Here is a 19,792-nt window from a genome sequence, read left to right as displayed (position 1 = left end):
ATGTAGAGTCGTGTCACACAACTCTACATGTACAGTCTGGCAGTATGTGGGACACATACCTACCTACCATCTGGCAGTGAGTGTGTGTGCGTGTGTGCGCGAGGGAATGTGTGTGCGCATGCGTGACTGTGTGTGTGATTGAGAGAGAATGCGAAACAGGGGATGTGCACGGCGACGTGCTCGCCCTCGAGGAGGAATCTGAGACAGCGAAGCGCGTGGGCGATCGCTGTCTCACATTCCCCCAGACACGCCAGCAAAAGATGTCTTCGCAGACACAAAGCATGCTTCGCATGCTTTTTAGGTCTGCTCGACCTAATAACAATTGATGGACAGAATGCAGAACAATGTCATACATTCACCCCAGTACAGAGATCTGGGGCTAAATCCATCGTTTTTTTGCACTCCACACCACCCCAGTTCAGACATGGCTATATGCAAATCAGCCTTGACCCTGTGCCTCATGGGAACAGTCCAGCCCGAACTGCCTAGCCATGTCTTTCCTAGACCGGAAACAAGCATCCTTGGACCGGTTTCTGGCTATCAGCCGTCTTCAGCCAGGATAGCTGGACTCCAGTGGTGTGGAGAGCATGGGACTCACGTCTGAGCATACCCATCCCACTCAGGGTGACAAATGCAAAAATAACAATTGATGGACAGAATGCAGAACAATGCCATACATTCAGCCCAGGACAGAGATCAGGGCCTAAATCCATCGTTTTTTGCACTCCACACGACCCCAGTTCAGACATGGCCATATGCAAATCACCCTTGGCCCTGTGCCTCATGGGAACAGTCCAGCCCGAACCACCAAGCCATGTCTTTCCTGGACCGGAATCAAGCATCCTAGGTCCGTTTTTTGGCTATCAGCCGTCTTCAGCCAGGATAGCTTGACTCCAGTGGTGTGGAGAGCATGGGACTCACGTCTGAGCATACCCATCCCACTCGGGGTGACAAATGCAAAAATAACAATTGATGGACAGAATGCAGAACAATGTCATACATTCACCCCAGTACAGAGATCTGGGCCTAAATCCATTTTTTTCGGGCTGTACTGTTCCCATGAGGCACAGGGTCACGGCTGATTTGGATATGGCCATGTCTGAACTGGGGTGCTGTGGAGTGCAAAAAAACGATGAATTTAGGCCCAGATCTCTGTACTGGGGTGAATGTATGACATTGTTCTGCATTCTGTCCATCAACTGTTGTTTTTGCAGGTGTTTAGACACTATCCACATCCTAAACGTCTTGGCAAACATGTCAGTGGAGGAAGGAATGGCATGGAGGTCGGTAAATACCTTTTGATCGGCCATTTCGGCAGGGCTTTTCTCAAGTGAGGCCCACACTGCGGGAGAACATCCATTGGTCAGGGCACACTTCTAAGGGGCATTCATCTATCATTACCCCTGGAACTATGGTATTTTTGCATCTGGGCCATAAATATTGTTCTCAATTTCTTCCTCTTCTGCCGGTCTAACAAGTACCTTTCCATGAAAGAACTATCTGGTAAGTTTGCTATGTTGTGTCTCGTATCTTGAAGAAGAGTTTCAGACGTCAGAGCTCTGGATATAGCGGGTAGGGTGTTTAAACTGGATGGGATTACTTTCCATATATCCAGGAGAACTAGATGTAATTTCAGTATTGTGACAAACTTGGTTTTTCAGGACTACTCGAAGCTGTGTGTGGCAAGATACTTACAAGAATGACAGGGGAACTCCGTTGTCCAGGTGAGAGACTGCTCCGTATAGTGATTAAGAAACCACACAGGGTAGTTTTCTCCTCGAGCATCGCTAGATGGGTTCTTTGCGTTATGCAGGAGGCAGGGATAGATACCAGAATATTTGCGGCAGATTGGTCTTCGGACTCAACCTTCAAGTGGATTTATTTCAATCCAGTCGTAGATGTGGTCTCTTTGGTGATAAAAAGCTTTAAACAAGAATAATCCTCACCTCCTGTCCTGGAACAGATTGAAAAATGTCCTACCTAATCTAACAGAAAGTTTCAGTTCTATGAAGGAGGACAAGGAACAAGGTTTAACCCACTCACAGATCAAGCATGATCACGCCTCCCAGGTTAAATAACTGGTTAGGGCTGTAAATGAAGACTTTTGTGGTACAGTAGGGCTATTGGAAAACATATCACGTATGTGAAAATGAATAAGCCATTATTGTTACTTAATGATTTTACAATTCATTAGTAGACATGTGTTACATGTTTAGTTTGCAACTGGTGCATATACATTTTTGGGTTTCGCCTGCCGAAGGCTGTGCTCTACGCAGCTTTTCGGCGCAGGCGAAATCCATTGATTACAATAAGGACTTCAGTAATGTCCCCCGGCTCCCATTGGCTAGCTCCATAAATGGAGGCTAGCCATTGGGAGCCTGATCTGTCCGTCAAGGCCGGACCAGATTCGGGGGCATTCCCGCGATTTTTTCGCTCTCCGCTTCTGCGATGTCGTCATAGCGGCGGTGGGTGGGTGTTATTTTTTTTTTTGAGTCGGCCTGTTTTCGTCTTTTTACAAGTGTTTGTTGTTGGAGTTGGCTGCAAGATTCGAGTTCCCACGAGGCGATCAGTTAAGGAGCATTTTGTTTATAAATGTGTTTTCACTTTGTAAGTTTACGTATTTTGACGTTTTCGCTCTTAATGTATTTTTTTCTGTTTACTTTTGTTTTTATCCCCCCCTCCCCACCGCCAACGGAGGAAGCCTTCCCGACCCCACTCCCGCTGTCCGTTCCAGCCCCCCCCCCCCCACCGCCAACGGAGGAAGCCTTCCCGACCCCCCTCCCGCTGTAATTTAACTAAAAGTGATGCTGTCTTATATTGTGCTTCTATTAGTTTTATTGTTATCATTAGTATGGTGGTTCAAGTCCGGGTATGCGGTCTTTGGTGAGGAAGCACTATAGATACTCCTGCATTGTGGCTGATTTTGGTGCTTCGTTTTGTTGTACAGCCAACATCTTTTCAAGTATGTGTTACATTTCCAGCTACGGGAATCGCCGAGTACATCAAAAGAAATAATATTTAATGTGAGTTGGGGCTCAGGATTATCGAATTCAGCAGGCCCCCCATTGTGTTTCAGAATATTCAGTTTACCATTGATTGTCCCAGAATACAGACTTCCATGTCTACTTCCCCAATGTGCATTAAAATGCAACATTTAACAGTGTTAAATTGCTCTCCCCATTAGCCCGCCACCCTGGTTTGAGTGTAGTTGCGCCTCTGGTTATGTTACACGTAGTAGGTGGATATCGTGTTCTAATCAAGGATGCTAAATACGAAGAATCCACTGTTGGACGGGACAGCCCTTGTGTCTTTGTATTCACTCAGATGGAAGGCCCCAGTTTCTCGATGCAGAATAACATTTATATAGATGGTAATCCAGTAGCGTTGCTTGATTGGCATGTAGAGTAATTGGGGTGCTTTGCCACAGAGATGTGGTTCTGTGACAGGATGTGTCACATGATGGGTGCATTTTCCTGTTGGTCTTATTTTTAAACGTCTTCTTGCTGCACATTGACAGCTTCTGCACACTGTTTTTCCCGTTTGAAGCAGAAAGCACTGGCAAGTAACCATAAGAAATGTATGTTGATGTAAAGCATAATTTATGCATGCATACACAGCCTGCAGTAGAAGTGATGGGAAAAATAGCAAAGGAATACAAAAAGGCATGTGTCAGACGCCAGGGAGGAATACTGCCGAGTAGAAACTCCACAGTTTGGCAGCCATGTAGTCTGTGTGTTATGAGCAGATGGGGAGCCAGGCACGATTGGCTGCACTCTGCAATCATGGTCTACATGGCAGCTGTTGTTGTTCTGTATAGTGTAGAGATAAGCACCACTCTCAACACAGTAGATGACGTCATTGGTAAGGGGCGATCACGTGTTGGGCTTCAAATCTTAAGAAAAAGGGAAGTGTTCTTTTGTAAAAGAAATGACCTGCTTGTCTGCTGATGTTGTTCCACTTTGAATGAGGAAACAGAAGCGCTGGTGAGTGACTGTCCAAAAATCAAACTGGGTTACTGGTAAAGCGGATGTGGAGCTGAGGACAGGAGTCCAGGGCGTGCTCACAGGGCCTTTGTGAATACTAACATGATGGGAAAAGTACATGCAGTAAATAGAAGTGAGTGACAAAAAGTACATCTTTAAACTGATTAATTCGGATGACACAATGTGCAGTGTTGTGCTAGAGAGGGGTGTCCCACTGCACTGATATCAGGAGGGAGAGTGGTTGTGTATCCTGCTGTTCTCGCATACCTATGGAAGGGCACCCGGTTGTATCGTCCTGTGGAGATAAGGGACTCTAGCTATACTGATACTTTTTAGAACTGGAATTCTCGGTATACTGAATTTAGATTTAAGGGGATCTTGACTGTTCTTAGATTTGGAAGACTGAGTTATCCATTTGTACTGATATGTCTACAGAGGGGTCTCTGGCTGCAAATCCTGGGGTGAGGGGGTACAAGTGCGCCTGCAGCTAAAGGAAGGAGGTAGGCTTCACTGATTTCTCTAGGGGTGATTATCCTGTTGAACTAACTTCTCTGCATCTAGGGAGATCTAGCGAGTAGCATCAGGCACTGCTGGCATCTGTATGCAGAGCGATGAGGTTGTATTAACCCCTAGAGACTAAGATCAGGCAGAAGTGAAAATCTTGGAAGAGGATTCAGCAGGACTGGACTGGCTTCTCATGGAAGTGGCATTGGGAGACACCCAATTAACTTCTCAAATGTAATTCCTATTTAGGTTCTTAATTTCGAGTTGTGGCAACCATTTACTTAGTGCTCTGGGTTGGTGAAAATGTTTATAAGATATTTAATATAACAATATGTATTTATTTCAACTCCATTTAATGTTTCCATACTTTTCTGATCACAACGCACAAACTGATTTGCTTGTATTTTTAGGTCAACACTTATATAAAAGTATACGTATTGAGAAAAAAAGTCATAGTGATTTGTATTTATGTTTGAGCTTTACAATAGCACAGTGATGAACTCTAAATGACAAGATCACTAAATCGTTTTCACCCACCAACTCCATTGGCTGTTCCAGAATAGCAAAAAGTAATAAATGACTAGTATTTTTTCTAAGAAAGAGGTCAACCCTAGCCAGGAGCCAAAGCTTGATATTTCCGTGAAGGTCGCCTGTTCCTCCGCTAGACTGCTGTGAACGGGTAGCACTATTAATGGGAAGAACTCGCATCACAACCCGATCAACCTTTATTTTAGAATTTCACGAAAAATATGGTATGTCGCGTCCAGATGCTTCAGAGCAAAACCTGCAAACTATTCATGGTAGAAATATTATATTTAGGAATGGGTGTCTGGCTCTGTGTGTGTGTCTGGCTCTGTGTGTGTGTCTGGCTCTCTGTGTGTGTCTGGCTCTCTGTGTGTGTGTCTGGCTCTCTGTGTGTGTGTCTGGCTCTCTGTGTGTGTCTGGCTCTCTGTGTGTGTCTGGCTCTGTGTGCGTGTCTGGCTCTGTGTGTGTGTCTGGCTCTGTGTGTGTGTGTGTGTCTGGCTCTGTGTGTGTGTGTCTGGCTCTGTGTGTGTGTGTCTGGCTGTGTGTGTGTGTGTCTGGCTCTGTGTGTCTGGCTCTGCGTGTGTGTGTCTGGCTCTGTGTGTGTGTGTCTGGCTCTGTGTGTGTGTGTCTGGCTCTGCGTGTGTGTGTCCGGCTCGGTGTGTGTGTATTTGTGTGTGGGGCTCTGTGTGTGAGCAATGCCAATAGCTCTAACTTTTCCAAAGGCGAGACCATTGCATTGTAAATGCTTGTTTCTTCATCTGGTAGTGGGACAGTAAAAGCAGGTTTTTTTGTTTCATAGTAATGAGTCTTTAAAGCAGGTATACCTGAAGAAACGGTTTCAACGCTTACTGCAGGAAGGCAAAGGAATCACGGAAAGGGACTATTATGCCCAGATGGTTAGGTGGTTGTTTAGTTCGCTTCCCAAGTGATCTTGGGACAGTTAGTTTAATAGATAGATTTAACATTTGATGTTTGCTATGGCTGCTGCACAAATATAAATGAGAAAATACTACTATACCATTGGTGACTATGGGAAGGGGCCAGGATTCAGGTGGCTCATGCTGCCTGCTTTCCTCAACAATGGTAATATATGTCATATATTACTTTTTGCAACTGCATACACGGTTTGTATCAATGCATTTTCATGTGTATTTGTTCAAAAATGCATTTAACCAAATCCTGGAGGAAAGGCAGGCACAGACAGACTGACAAACACACACACAAATTCAAAAACACAATTCCCCCCACTTCCTCAAATAAAACCACTAAGGGCTTCCTCTGCTCACTTTTGTCCAGTCGTGGTCGTGGGTTGTAGCGGTATCCCACTTGGCTCCAGAATACTGGTACTGAACCTCGTATCTGGCTGAAGGAGAGCGTATGATTATGAACATGGATTAACTGCTCCGTTTCAACGTAGTTTGCAACATGGCCATTTTTATCCACCCCTCTGCGCTTATATCTCATGCCTGGAAAAGAAGACCGTAAACACAATGAAATTATATTACAGCAGTAGATTAATGGCCTAAAACAATTCACAGAGATGTAAGCCTAGTTAACAGTAAACTAAAATTTGCCACCGTTAAGATTAGCATTGCAACCACACACGTAAACCTTTTCATTTCATGAAGTACTTGTACAAAAGCTCAATACTGCTTTTTGATACGATTTAAAATTGCATTGATTTCAAATTAAATAATTATTCTGAAGTAAGTCTTTCTCAAGGCACACAAGAAATGCTGGTAAAACCTTGATAGAAAAGAAGGCGAAGCCAGCGGAATGCCAGGTATTACCTAAGCTTATTTGGCCGATATGCTCTCCAGTCTGCACAGGTCACTAATGAGACACTGTGCTAGAAAAAAACTCAACAACCAACTGTGGAACTGTCTATTCAGCACGGAGCCCACCACCGCCCTTGGAGCCTTGGTAAGCAAGAGGTGGCCATGAATTCTTCCGGGGCACATGTGGAGTAGCAAAGATGGTGGCCATCTGACAGGTGCAGACTTAGCGAAAGAGATGTGGGGCAACACAAGAATCCTGCTGTCGGCTGGAAGAAAAAGCAGCAGGGACTCCACTGAAAATAACAAGTATGTTGCTGCAACCTGTGCTGCTACATTACACATCATTCGCACATGGCCTGGTGGAGGTGAGCATAGAAGATGGAAGACAGAATGGTGCAAGATCATGTTTTCTTCCCTCTGATTTCCCCTCAGAACCGCTCTAAGGGTCAATCATTGGTGGCAGTATCTCTGACAAGTGTAAGAGGAGAGAAATGTGGGATTTCACCCAACCCCAGACCAGGAAGAGGAGCCCTAATCAGAGGATACAAATGGTGTTGGTACATGGGGCGAACTGATGAGAAGACAAAGCGAGGAGGTAACTACAATGGAAATTCTTGGAGTTAAAAGCTTGAAATGGCTGTGATGACACAACTGTGAACAAAGTAGAAGGTACTGTGAGTTGAGACTACAGTGGCAAGCTGGGTGACAGATTTATAGCATAGAGTGCCTCTAGCGGCACCTCACAGACAGCGTTTGAGGAGTCTGCGGAGTTTATACTGCTGTACGGCAGAAATGGATTGCTAGTAAAATCCAATAGCTAAGAACGTCACCTAAACAGGTATACTAACAGTAGGCTTTCCGGTCTCAACAGCAGGTGTGGCTTTAAGAAGCACGACCCGGCCCAAAACCAGCTTACCATCTCAGAACGCTGCTGACAACACACCAGTTCAATTGTGAGGAGTAAAATAGGAAAACAGGCACAGCACAAAAGAACAACGGACTAACGATAGGCAGAACCTTGGAATAGCGAATGAACCAAACCGGAGGAAAACAACAAAAGTGAGGGAACGCAGTATGGATGCGACTGAAGCATAAGAGAATAACCATTGCAACTAATGATTCACTGCCAGGCAAGTGCACAGGTCTTCATAGGTATTATATAGGGTTCTGCCACCAATGATCTGGAATTAACTTCAGACCCTAGCAGTGAGTAGTGAAAGGGTTTGCAGTTAGAGGTCTAGTGTTTGAATATTCAAAGTTTCCAGTGACCCTTTTTCCATCGCCTCCATCTCCCCTAGTGCAGGTAATGTGGTGTTTCTGTTCCAAGCCTTAATCCACGAAGAAGGTGGCTACATTGAAGCATGGTCTATGTTGCCAAGACAATGACGTTCTTATTTCCCAGACTGAGTACACAGGCCAAAGTCAGAATGCAGATATTTTTTGAAATATGCAAACAACTGTTTACCTTAAGGTTCTGTCCTTGTTCCGAAGCCCTTCCAAACAGAGAGTGGTATACAGTGGTAAACCCTATGCCTTTTCGTGTGCCTAATAGTACAGGTCCTTCCTCAAGGGCTTTAAAAATAACTCCTGAATGTCTTCAGTGGAGTAGATTAAACTGACTGTCATCAAGGATTCTGGATGGTTATGACAAGATCTCTGTTGAAAGGAAAGCATTCTATCTGTTTTGACCCGTTAAATGATATCGAATCCCTCTTTTCTTTCCACTGCCTCCAACTTTCTTGTCCCCTTCTTATTTCCATAAAAAGGTGGACTCTTAAATTCCTGAGATATGTTAAAAGAGATGCTACCCGTGATTGACATTTTAGGTCTGGAGCTCATCTTTTTGATGGTTGATGCACTGCTTTCCTCGGTATTTCTTAGTATTGGGTATGTATGCAGGCATCTTCGTCACCTAACCTTTGCTTCATATAATAACGTTTTTAAAAAGGGAACTTAATTTCCGTAAAGCTGCAATATATTGTTTGCTCCTCAGCTCTAAATCCATGAGTAATACCACAAATTCCTTTTTATATAGCATCTCGTCAAGTGGTGTATAGTCACATGTGTCTGGCATGATTGACTGCGCTATAAAATTACCCCATGAGAACATATCTCTCCATCTAAAGAACCCCCAGCGCTGCAATTATGAAAGAGCATTGTGCTCGCACATGAGCTTTTGAAGCATGTAGTGGCTTATCAACTGTTCCAGGACGTAAAAGGTGAGGTATGTGGTTCTCTTACATATCTAGTCTCAGGATAACTAAGTTCATGTCACTGCGTTTGTGGTGGTCGAACTATGTACAGGACAGGTCACCTCCCAACCAGAGTTCTGAGTATTGTTAGAACTGCTGTGTCTTCCTCTATCGCCACATACACCATAAAAGGGGAGGATGTAACCAGGAATATGCAAACTGGGCTTGTGTGCAATTGCAACATAATTCAAATTGGGTGCAGCAAAGCCTACTTAATCTTACAGTACCTCCCATCTGACCCCGATCATCCTCTAGCCCACATCGAAGTTACCAAGTAGGAGCACTATCGATCTAGTGATACCTTAGCAGGATTGGGATACTACAGAAGAGACAGATCAGTTTGGGGAGGATAACCATCTTCAGAGTGGGAAGGAAATCCAATGTTTAAACACCTCTTTGATTTTCGCTGCTGCTACTCCGTAGTTTTCCTACACAGTTGTGTCTTTATCCTTACTAACCCAGATGCCTAGGTATTTTACTGAGGCTATACACCAGGGGAGGGGTAAGTCCAAAGAACACAGTGGTGTATCAGGCATAAACTGGAATATCGTTGATCTAGTCTTGTTTATAGATAAACTGGACAGCTGTCCAAAGGCGGAGAATTCTCCTATGACCTGGCAAAGGTTTAAGGAGGGATTGCGAAGGGATAGTGTGAAGTTGTCTGCATACATAGAAATAATTAGATTGCAGGATGTACAATTGTGCCCCTTGGTGGCGTGCCACTGTCTAATTGAGCAAGCAATAAGTTCAAAGACCATGGCAAATTAAATTAACTTCTTTTGTGTTAGGATTCACCTAACAGTTTGCAGGGCCTAGGTAATTGCTCTATCAGAGAGCACAGCGGCAAGGAGAGAGAGCAGCCACACTTAATCAGCACCGGCGGGGACTTTAAAGGAAATGTTGCCGCCAACAGCGTGGAATTCACCTAACAACATACAGGGCCTGGGGACTTGCTCTATCACAGAGACTAGCAGCAGGGAGGGAGTGCAGCTGCAGCCGCATGTAATCAGCACCAGGTGGGCACTTCCAAGGATGCTTTGCCTACCATAGTGTGGGATGTGGGTGGGACGTCTGGGAGATGGCCAGATCAAGAGTGGCCCATCTGCGCCCGGAGGAGGTTGGGCCACCCCACTTGACTCTGTCATTGTCAAAAGTTGATCAGGCTGCTCCTCAGCAAATAGCTTGACTTTTTATTTTTTTTAAGGTACTTTTCATGACAGCTAGTATCCCCACTTACATCTTCCCTGGTGTGTCTATTCGATCCCTGAGATGTCTGCTGGTTTGTGTGGAGAGGGCTGCTGCTGCTACAAAACAAAAACTGGAACACTGGATGGGTACATTGAAAAGGCAGTGGGAGCTTTAGACAAAGCAATTCTGCTCGCTGAAAGGCTGCTATCTATTGCAACACTGCAGAGCAATGGAGATACCTCAACTGTTACTTCAACTCCAGGTTGCGTGGGTAGGGGCCCAAGTGACAAATATGTTCCCCCCAGTAACACATAGGTTACCAAGCAAGCCTTGTTACCTTGCACTAAACGGCAACATGGGCCAGCACAAGTACAAGCATTTAATACATCTAACCCACATAAGCCAGCATTCCCTGGTTCCTCATTGCCTGATAATTTTACTAATAATGAGGGGTCATTGGGGGTATCTCGGCTCAGTTAAGCAAGGAGGATGCTCTCCTCCTTGACTCTAAGCCATCAGGGCTGTATGATCGCTTGGGACGCACTGAGGTGAAACTTTGCGAACTGGATGGGAGGCTGGCTAAAGACCCATTGGGAGGGGAGGGGTGCGGTAACGGGACACAGGACTCCAAGTTTTGGTTTAGAGTCACGGTCCCAGGTGGAGGTTGAGGGGGGCAATTGCCCACGGAGCTCCCATACCCCATATACTGTTGATGATAGCCGCCCAATGGAACCTATGATGGCTGGTTTACCAGTTGGGGCCCTAATACCTTAAGTATCCCACGTTTATCTCCCACTTAAGCAGGTTTGGCGATGAAAAGTGTCTCTCGTTGCCATCTACTGACTGCTGCATGTCCTTATGTTATTGTTTTGGCAAATGTTCCGATGTTACATCCCGAAGCCAATGAGTCTGCTGTAGAGTTAACAAGTCTACCCATTAGATTCACAGGAACATCAGGTGAAGGGGTAATATTTTTTCAGAGGTACTTATGGCAAAAAGAGTTTGTTGGATTGGAAAAATGCAGGAATAGTTTATTGGAGACTACGTTATTGTTATCTTTAGCAGTCCCAGGGTTGCTGGGGAACTTATTTGGGCCTTTAAATAAGGGCTCAATAAACTTGGCAACGTTAAGATCCTGCCCCAAGGTTACCTCTATAGAAACCTGATAAAAAATCCCTAAGAAAAGGAGAGTTATTCCAGACGTATGCCTGCCCAGTCATTTCCTTACAACATCCCAACTCAAAATCGCTTTCCCCCCTGGGAGAATTGTCAGAGAATGACTGACTGGGTGCTTGTAATGAGTTTACAAAGATCTATGTTGAGGAAGCTTATATTGAAGAGGGAACTCTCACCCACTTAATGATTTGCCAAACACTCAGGGTCTGTCAGTTGCTAATTCCACAGAAAGTTCATTGATAATTAGCCAGCAATCCCAGAGAGCCATGTTCAAGAGATCAAGATTCTCTTTTGGCATATTGCCAGCCGAGCAAGTAAAGTGGTCTGTAATGAGTGGGTTCATTTTATACTGATTTATATTATACATTTTTTTAAAGACCTGGGCCATTGAATCCATTCATTTGGATGGTTACTGTTCCCACTCAGTCTCCGAAGTCCCATCTTTTTCAGGTAGAGCTAGGGCAGGATTACCAGCATGTTTTAAAGTCCCTCTAGATTGTAAAATGATATTGGTCCCTACTGGTTGCACCCTATTTCAAGCATTTTTATCCATGTGGCCCAATGGATTAAATGTTGTTTTCATTAATTTTTATAATAGGTATTTTGAGATTGATAACACTGCCAATTTTAACAAGTTATATGATTTTATCTTTGGCCTGGAAGCCCAATTTGCTTATTTGCACAAAAGTTATCAAAGCATTTTAGATGGGGATTTTAATGCTAAAATCAGGTCAATATAGATTGAAAACGAGTACATTATGTTTGATAAGAATGTTATAGGTCATGATTATCACCCCAGGGATCAAAGAGAGTATGCACATTTCCAATTGATCAAGTCACTTAATCTCACCAATGAGAACAAACTCAGAGACCTGACCTATTCTGCTAAGGTTACTTTTGAAAGGGAAGAGTACTCCTCTATCAGAGATTACATTTTTGCCTCATGTGATCTGCTGGCTGGGGATTTTAGGTCAGCCATGGTTATAAGCATTTATAGTGATTACAAACCCCTAAGCATTGATTTATGTCTACCAAAGAAAGGGGGGGGGGGGGGCAAAGTGTGCAGCCATATAATCATTAACGGTTAAGACCCAAGGTTTGCAAATGCTGATCTGAAAATTCACATGCCTAAACTTTATTTGAACCACCTTCCCTTGCTGTGTAAATTTCTCACTCTCTCTGTGGCCAACTTTTTAGTCAACTGAATTAAGCTGTGAGTGGTTTGCTTATGAAACCGAGTAGATCAGGGGTGCATGAGATAACATGGTTTGATCAGCACTGTAGGAAAGCCTCAATGCTACTACATTAGGCACTGCCGAAGATACCCAGGGATTCGTGCAAAAAACAACAATGCAGAGATCAGTATAATGCTGCTCTGTAGATTAGGAGCAAAGATTTACAAAATGTATCATCCTAGGGGAAGCTTGTTACGGCATGTAGGCTAAAAGATGCCAAGGCCTTTTGGCTGTAGGCTAATAACACCAATACTGTGAGTGTTAAATCTAATATTATTACCATCAGTCCAGAAGCTTGGGTTAACCATTTTAAAGAAGTCTATGGGTCTAGTGTTTCAAATTGCTATGTTGAGGATGAGGTGGCCTTCCGGTTAGCCCTGGAATTTACTCTTGATGAGGTTTTGGAGGCAACCAATAAGAGTTCCTCAAATAAGGCTCCAGGTCCGGATGGTGTGCCCAAGGACTTGTATAAACTATCACCGGAATGGTGAGCCAGACTGCTGTGTAATTGCTTTGAATGCTATTTGTAAGGAGGGACTTCCAAAGTCATGGCACACCGCTGTTATAGTTCTGATTTTTAAGAAGAGTAACCCTCACCCACCAGGCTGTAATCGGCCGATATCTCAGCTGTGAAGTTGGTGGGGAGAGTTGTCTTTGAACGGTTTCTAACCTTGGTTAGGGAGACGGACACGCTGTTGGAGGTGCATTATGGGTTTCGTGAGGGGCTCGGCATGGTGGAGCAATGTCTAAATATGCATCTGCAGATCAGCAAGTATACAGTCCCAAAGCAGGGTTCCATCTGCTGCCCTTCATGAACCTCTACTATGCCTTCAACAGCGTTGTTATGTCTAAATTGCTAAAGATCCTAACCAATCCAGGGGTGGATGGCAACTTGGTACAGTTCCCGGGAGCATTACACTATGACCTGTCAGCTTCAGTTAGGTTTGGCCCACAAGGTGAGCGGACAGATAGCTTCAAGATAGGGAGAAGGGTGCATCAAGGTTGTGCCCTGGATCCTTTATTGTTTTTTTATACATCAATGGCTTAAGTACAGCCCTGTCTAACAAAGTTTCGGACGGCAGGAAAAGAATCCCAGTTAGATGATGCTGTTTTACTCTCTAGAAACTCAATGGCCATAATAATTTTTTACAAGGGGTCTCTTTTATGGGGACCGTAGGTTTGGTCACTAATCAAATGAAAACCTTTATCATGGTTTGTAATCTAAGTTTTTTCATTTTTTCATTATGGAGGCAAGGGGTAATTGGGGCCCCTGCATTGCTAAAGTGCGCCAGAAATGTGTACGTTCGGTGGGGTAAATTCTTAATCTGGCCAACCGCATTGGGAAAAAACCATAGTCCCCCTCCTAGAGGTTTATAGAAGAAGATGTCTACCAATCCTCACATATGGCTCAGGAATCTGGGGTTACACCAATACTAGTCTTCTCAATGGTGGCAAAATAGAGTGTTTAGGTGACTCCTGGGTGTTTCACCTGCATACTCTACTTTTATTATACACCAGAAGCTTGGGGTGGATTATGTCAATTATATTATTAAGCAGGCCCCCTTGCTCTTGTGGTGTTCAATTTGGGCAAACCTACATGCCTCTCTAAACAAGAGAACATCAGCGACTGTCTCTCGTGTGACAGAAGCCTGAAAATCCCTTGGTTCAATTACATTAAGTCTGAACAGATGTACTTGGGAAGGAAGACTCCTTTTTCTAACCAAACTGCAGTAACTACAACTGACATGGCCTGGGTGAAAACCACATTTAAGTTAAGGACGAGAGCCCTTAGGGAGGAACATGAAGGTAATAAAGCTATTGCTAGGGAGTATGTGGAGCTGCACAGCTCACTAAACCTGGAATCATATTTGGAATGGATTGATAGCTCCTGTTTCAGATTATTATTAACTAAGTTTAATAATGCTCTAGTGCTGTAGACAGCACAGTTAAGCCCACTCCCACCCTCTGCATTGACGTATCAGATTTTTTCAAGAAAAAATCCAAATGATCTACTCCGCCTTTTCACCCTCAACATCCTCCCTTCTGCAAAATCCTACCTCGGATCCTCAGGGCACCTGGTCTGATTTCCGCCCACTGCCTCCTGATGATCTTTAAGGGAGTTGTACAATTGTAAATCTGGATCTCCGGGAGACACCTGCCCGGCTCAGAATTTTAAACTGCTTGCCCCTTGTCTAAATTTGCCCCGGAGGCAGATTTGGAACTCCTCCCTTACAACTGGTATCTACATTGATGCCTGGAAACAGGCCTACCTACTGCCTATACTTAAGAAACCTGATGCTGACCCAGCAGAAAACAAGAACTTTAGGCCCATTTCCCTACTGCCTGCTCCTGAGAAAATTCTGGAAAAGGAAGTTCAGAAACAACTTTCTGACTACCTTGAATCTAACAATTGTTTCCATGATTCACACTTTGGGTTTAGAACGGGTTATAGCACGGAGACAACACTTCTGGAAGTTGCCGAAACCGTGTGTGAATCTGTGGACAAGGGCAGCTCTACAATGTTAGTGCTGCTCGACGTATCTGCAGCATTGGACACTGTGGTCCAGCTGATTCTCTTAGAGAGACTAAGACAAATGGGAGTGAGGAGCAGTACTTTGGCTTGGCTCCAGTCGTTCTTAGAGAACCACTCATAACAAGTATTCCTACACCCTTATGTCTCCTATCAGAAACCCCTTGTTTGCGGAGTACCCCAGGGCTCAGCACTTTACTGTTCAATGTTTATTTAACTCCTCTGGCAACACTAATTGAGACGGGGGAGTAAGAGTGATCTCCTACACTGATGCCACGCAACTTGGAGGGTGCCTTTGTCAACTTTAAGCAATGCCTGAATAACATCTTGGCCTAGATAAATGAGAACTGCTTAAACCGTTACCGCGGCGGCAATTCCAACCCTGTGCGGCGGGTTTAATGAGTGGGCGGGGCCGCGTCGGCCAAAGGACGTGCGCAGCACTACGAAGGTAGTGTGCGCGACTACCGTTGGGCGACAGAAGCATGCAAGGGGTTAAAGCTTAACACCGAGAAAACCGAGGTCCTATTCTTGAACCAGGCGACACCTCCTCCTTCTAAGCTTTGGTGGCCCTCATAGCTTACCCCCCCACCAACCCCGGTGGATTCAGCAAGTAATCGGAGGTTTAAATTTGATAGTGACCCAGATGTAAAACCCAGATTCGCCAGGTCTCTTCATGCTTCTGGAAGTTGGGAGCCATGAGAAAATTCCTTTACTTCCTCCCGATGAATTGCAGGAGGGCAGTGGTCCATTTATTGATCACATCACGGCTAGACTATTCAAATAGTCTATATCTAGGACTACCAGCCTATCTTGTTCGCAGGCTTCAAATAATACAAAACACAGCAGCCAGATTATTTGGGAATGTGCCGTTCCGCTATCGCATCTCCCCATACTTGCGGAGCCTCCATTGGCTGCCAGTCAATAGGAGAATCGAGTTCGAGGAGCTCACTCTTGTCTACTGAGCCACCAGAGATCGTAGCCCGGGCTACCTGAGGCATAGATTGCAAAGTTACCATGAGGACTAGGAACCTGTGATCAAACCACCTGAAACTGCTCAGGGTTCCCGGTTTCCTCAAGGCCAGGATAGGCCGCAGAGCATTCTCGGTGAGAGCTGTGAAACTCCGGAATGATATGCCCCTACACCTCCGCATGACAAAGCCAGAACTGGCCTTCAGGAAAGCACTGAAAACGTGGCTTTTTTACCTTCCGTAGTTTCCCGTCTCTTGGTGTTTCCTCACTGTGAATCTGCAACCCAGTGCCGAGACACCTCAGTTATAAAACACATTTATTTATTTATTCGGTTAGGATTGGTGAGTTGCAGCTTGGCTTCCCCCTCAGCCAATTTGACTCAACTAAAGTATTGAAATATCCATGTGACGAATCGTCTCCAGGGAGCCTGCTGTATTTAACCTTAATTAGTCAATTTTATACTGATTTTACAAAAAGGTTTCTAATTATTAGGAAGCAGGACATTAGAAACAACTCTGGTTCAGCCCTGGTTTATTTGCAGCAACTTGATTCCCCACCAAACATTATTATTATTTGCTCCATTTTAAAATGTGCTATTGCAGAAAGAAAACACTGATGTTTTCATGGGATGGTACCTTGTGAGAGGGTTGTGATATCCTACTCTTTCAGGGATATGCTGTGACTGTTGATCATTTCTGAAAAGATGTTGGGCAGACCATGTGGTTTTTATTTCTTTTTAATTATTGTCAATGTACTTTGGGCCTTGCAAGATTTTATGTTACTTGATCCTTGCACTGTATTTGCTACCACCTAGTAGGGAAGAAGGAAGGATACCTGCACTTTATTTGCTTCTATCTCATATGGAAGAACGAAGAACCTATCAAGGACAGAGTCAACTCTGTTAGCTGTGATTATGGCCCTTTGTGCACATAATGTGCATTTGCTGATGCTTTTTCCAATTTTAGTGCAATAGATTTTTGTTTGTATGTTTGTGACATGATTTTTATGTGCTTTTATGGCTACTTTTGTAAGCGAAATGAAGTGAATTTGAATTTTGTATTCCATTCTTAACCTAAATTCAATTTAATGAAATATAAATCTAATTCTAATGTTCCCATACATTTGATGAAATATATTTGATTTTAATATCATTACATTCAATTATTGTAATATTAACAGTAAATGTTATCAGAGTATTTTTAAGTTAAATATAATTGAAGTAATTGTTCACCGTAAAAATACATTAATCTAAATAAATTGCTAACAATGTTTTTTTATCACTAGTACTAAACTATGCTGTTTTTTTAAATTGTTCTCCAGTTACTATGGGATATGTAATGGTACAACTCACTAAATGTAGACAAAATGAAGATTCAGCCAAAGTAACCATAGGGAGAAAATGTCAAGTGAAGCGAGCAAAGTAAGGGTCAGACATCCCATCCCAGTTTCAGGTTATATTTCTATGATTTATGCTTCAGTAAACCTCTTTGAGAATTTGTGATGGTCATATCCGATAATAAATGTATTTTAATCCCATTAGTGTCTGTTTTGCTTTCCAGTAAGGACTGTGTGTTGTTTATAGCTGCATCCGATATGGAACATCGCAATTGTGAGTTGCATTTCCCCACTACTCCCAGTTTTTCCCTGTATTCCCAGTTTGCTATGATGTTTCCAGGATTTGTGTGGATACATGTGTCCACTATCTAACTGTCCTTGCTTACATGCTCAATCCTGACCCACTTCAGAAAACCCCCTGTAATGTACCCCAGTGGGGGGATGTGTTTTATTCAAAAAGAAACCACACTGGGTCTAGGTCCAGAGTTTTGCAGCTCTGACTAGTACTATGGGATATAGCACTGCTAATGCTGTACGGCGGCCGTATGCTAATACCCTGTGTATTAAAGCAGCTCAGTGTCTCAATCTTTTACTGAGAATACAGATTTAAGCCTCTGAGCCTAGATTTCTACTATGGAACCCAGGTTGCCCCTGGCCCAACAAATAAAGCGGTGGTTTTGGGACTGAAACATCTGTAGTGCTAGAGTATCTTAGTAGGACTTTTCTTTTTTTGGTGAAACTTCCTCTGGTACATTTTTGCTTCACTAGCTCTTCGTCACACTCTACATATGCAACTCATATGTGCCCACTCCAGAGAGCTGCCATGAGGCCACTGAATGTTAAACAGTGGGATGTCTTCTGTAGTGTTCAGATGGATGCTTACCTTCTTTACCCCAACTGCATCCCTTTCTCTGTATGATTTCTACAACTGCCAACCTACAAAGATACCAGCAGTTTCTTGTAGCTTGGGCCTCAATGCTTCACTCCCCTACCCCATCTCCTTTCCAGATGAGTGGCGCTGTCCTGAGCGCATCTAGCTCCTACTAATGCTCTTTGAAGTGTTGGGTCCATGCTCATTTGCATCTAACATCCACTGTGTACCCCTTCCTCCGAGAGCGGTGCTAGAGGCCATCTTGCCTCTTTTCATACTGCTGACTAAGTTCAATCTCTGTGTCTCATTGTTGTTGGGATTTCTGAAATGTATTTCTCTTACCAATCCATGGCAAATATGGTTCTGTTCAGGATAGTAACAGGAGTTCGATAGTACATAAAACTACATAACTCTAGCCATCATGGCAATATAAAATCGAAAATGTTTAAGGAGACAGCTGGGGGGATGGTGGTTGATGGAACTCGTTAGGTTTACATTTGCTCTGCTTCAGGGCAAGTAACCATCATTCACCTGCATAATAGCCGGACAAATTATCCAATATAACAGCACATGGAAAGTCCTTTCCCAAGATATATAGTAGCACATATGCCCTTGAAGACTTTTTGAAGAACAAAAGTAAAGTATCAATAAAAAAGTATATTGAACGTCCAGTAGCAATAGCAAGTTACCAAAAATATGGTACAGTATAAAAACAAATTTCTATTCAAGATGAATTATTTTTGCTAAATAAGGAATTATATATTTCTAAACATTCAAGCACTTATCTATTCAAAAGCCTTCTACGGACCTGCATTATATTCTTGAACCTAGCAAGAAAGCCATCTTTACACTTGAGCCTGGAGAATAAGAGTAAACAATTCAGCACTTACCTGCTCGATGCCGGCTCCTACGCGATATAAGTGCCACTAGAAATTGCGGATGTACATCGTCCACACAGGTACATTCCTGCGGTGGGGTGTCTGGGCTGCTTTTCTCTTCATCTGATGACTCGTTGTAATTCACCACAAGTTCTTCTATCTGCACAAACCCCTGGATTACTGGAATGATCCAAAAATCCATCTGTGGATCCTACAGAAACAACTACATTTATGTAAATGATCATTCAGGGACAGCGTTATACTTACTTGCTTTAATTATCTGTTTTAGAGACATTCACATAGTCCCCTAACTTGGAACTTTATATTTGGACTGAATGCTTGTAAAACGAACTATTGCCCAAAAGTACATAAAAAAGGAGCAAAGAAGCTAGGCTGTGTGACAGTAGGCATAAACTGGGGCTAAGACTAGCTACTTACTCTCTGGTGTCCACTGCTTCGTTTTCTAAGCTTTTAAACTACTATGGCACCTACTTTCCTTTAACATCCTAATGAAGTGCCTCCAATCTGTATGCCTGAAGGGGCTGAAGGACTAAGTTGTTTCATACTA

The 19,792-nt window shown here is 43.6% G+C and overlaps 1 protein-coding gene across 1 annotated transcript in view; it reads right to left on the bottom strand.

The window, feature by feature from the left end:
* INPP5F (inositol polyphosphate-5-phosphatase F) overlaps positions 1-19,792 on the bottom strand; it is an 819,847-nt gene that overhangs the window by 148,411 nt on the left and 651,644 nt on the right. The window contains exons 8-9 of the mRNA XM_086919599.1: positions 19,237-19,435; positions 6,299-6,478 (exon numbers count right to left, since the gene is read on the bottom strand). Coding sequence (XP_086775725.1) covers positions 6,299-6,478; positions 19,237-19,435 — 379 coding nt within the window. The remainder of the gene's footprint in view (positions 1-6,298; positions 6,479-19,236; positions 19,436-19,792) is intronic.

The sequence above is a fragment of the Lissotriton vulgaris genome, chromosome 5, assembly GCF_964263255.1.
Source record: "Lissotriton vulgaris chromosome 5, aLisVul1.2, whole genome shotgun sequence".
Classification (NCBI taxonomy): domain Eukaryota; kingdom Metazoa; phylum Chordata; class Amphibia; order Caudata; family Salamandridae; genus Lissotriton; species Lissotriton vulgaris.
The sequence above is the reverse complement of the archived record's forward strand: the minus strand, read 5'-3'. Positions and strand labels throughout refer to the sequence as shown.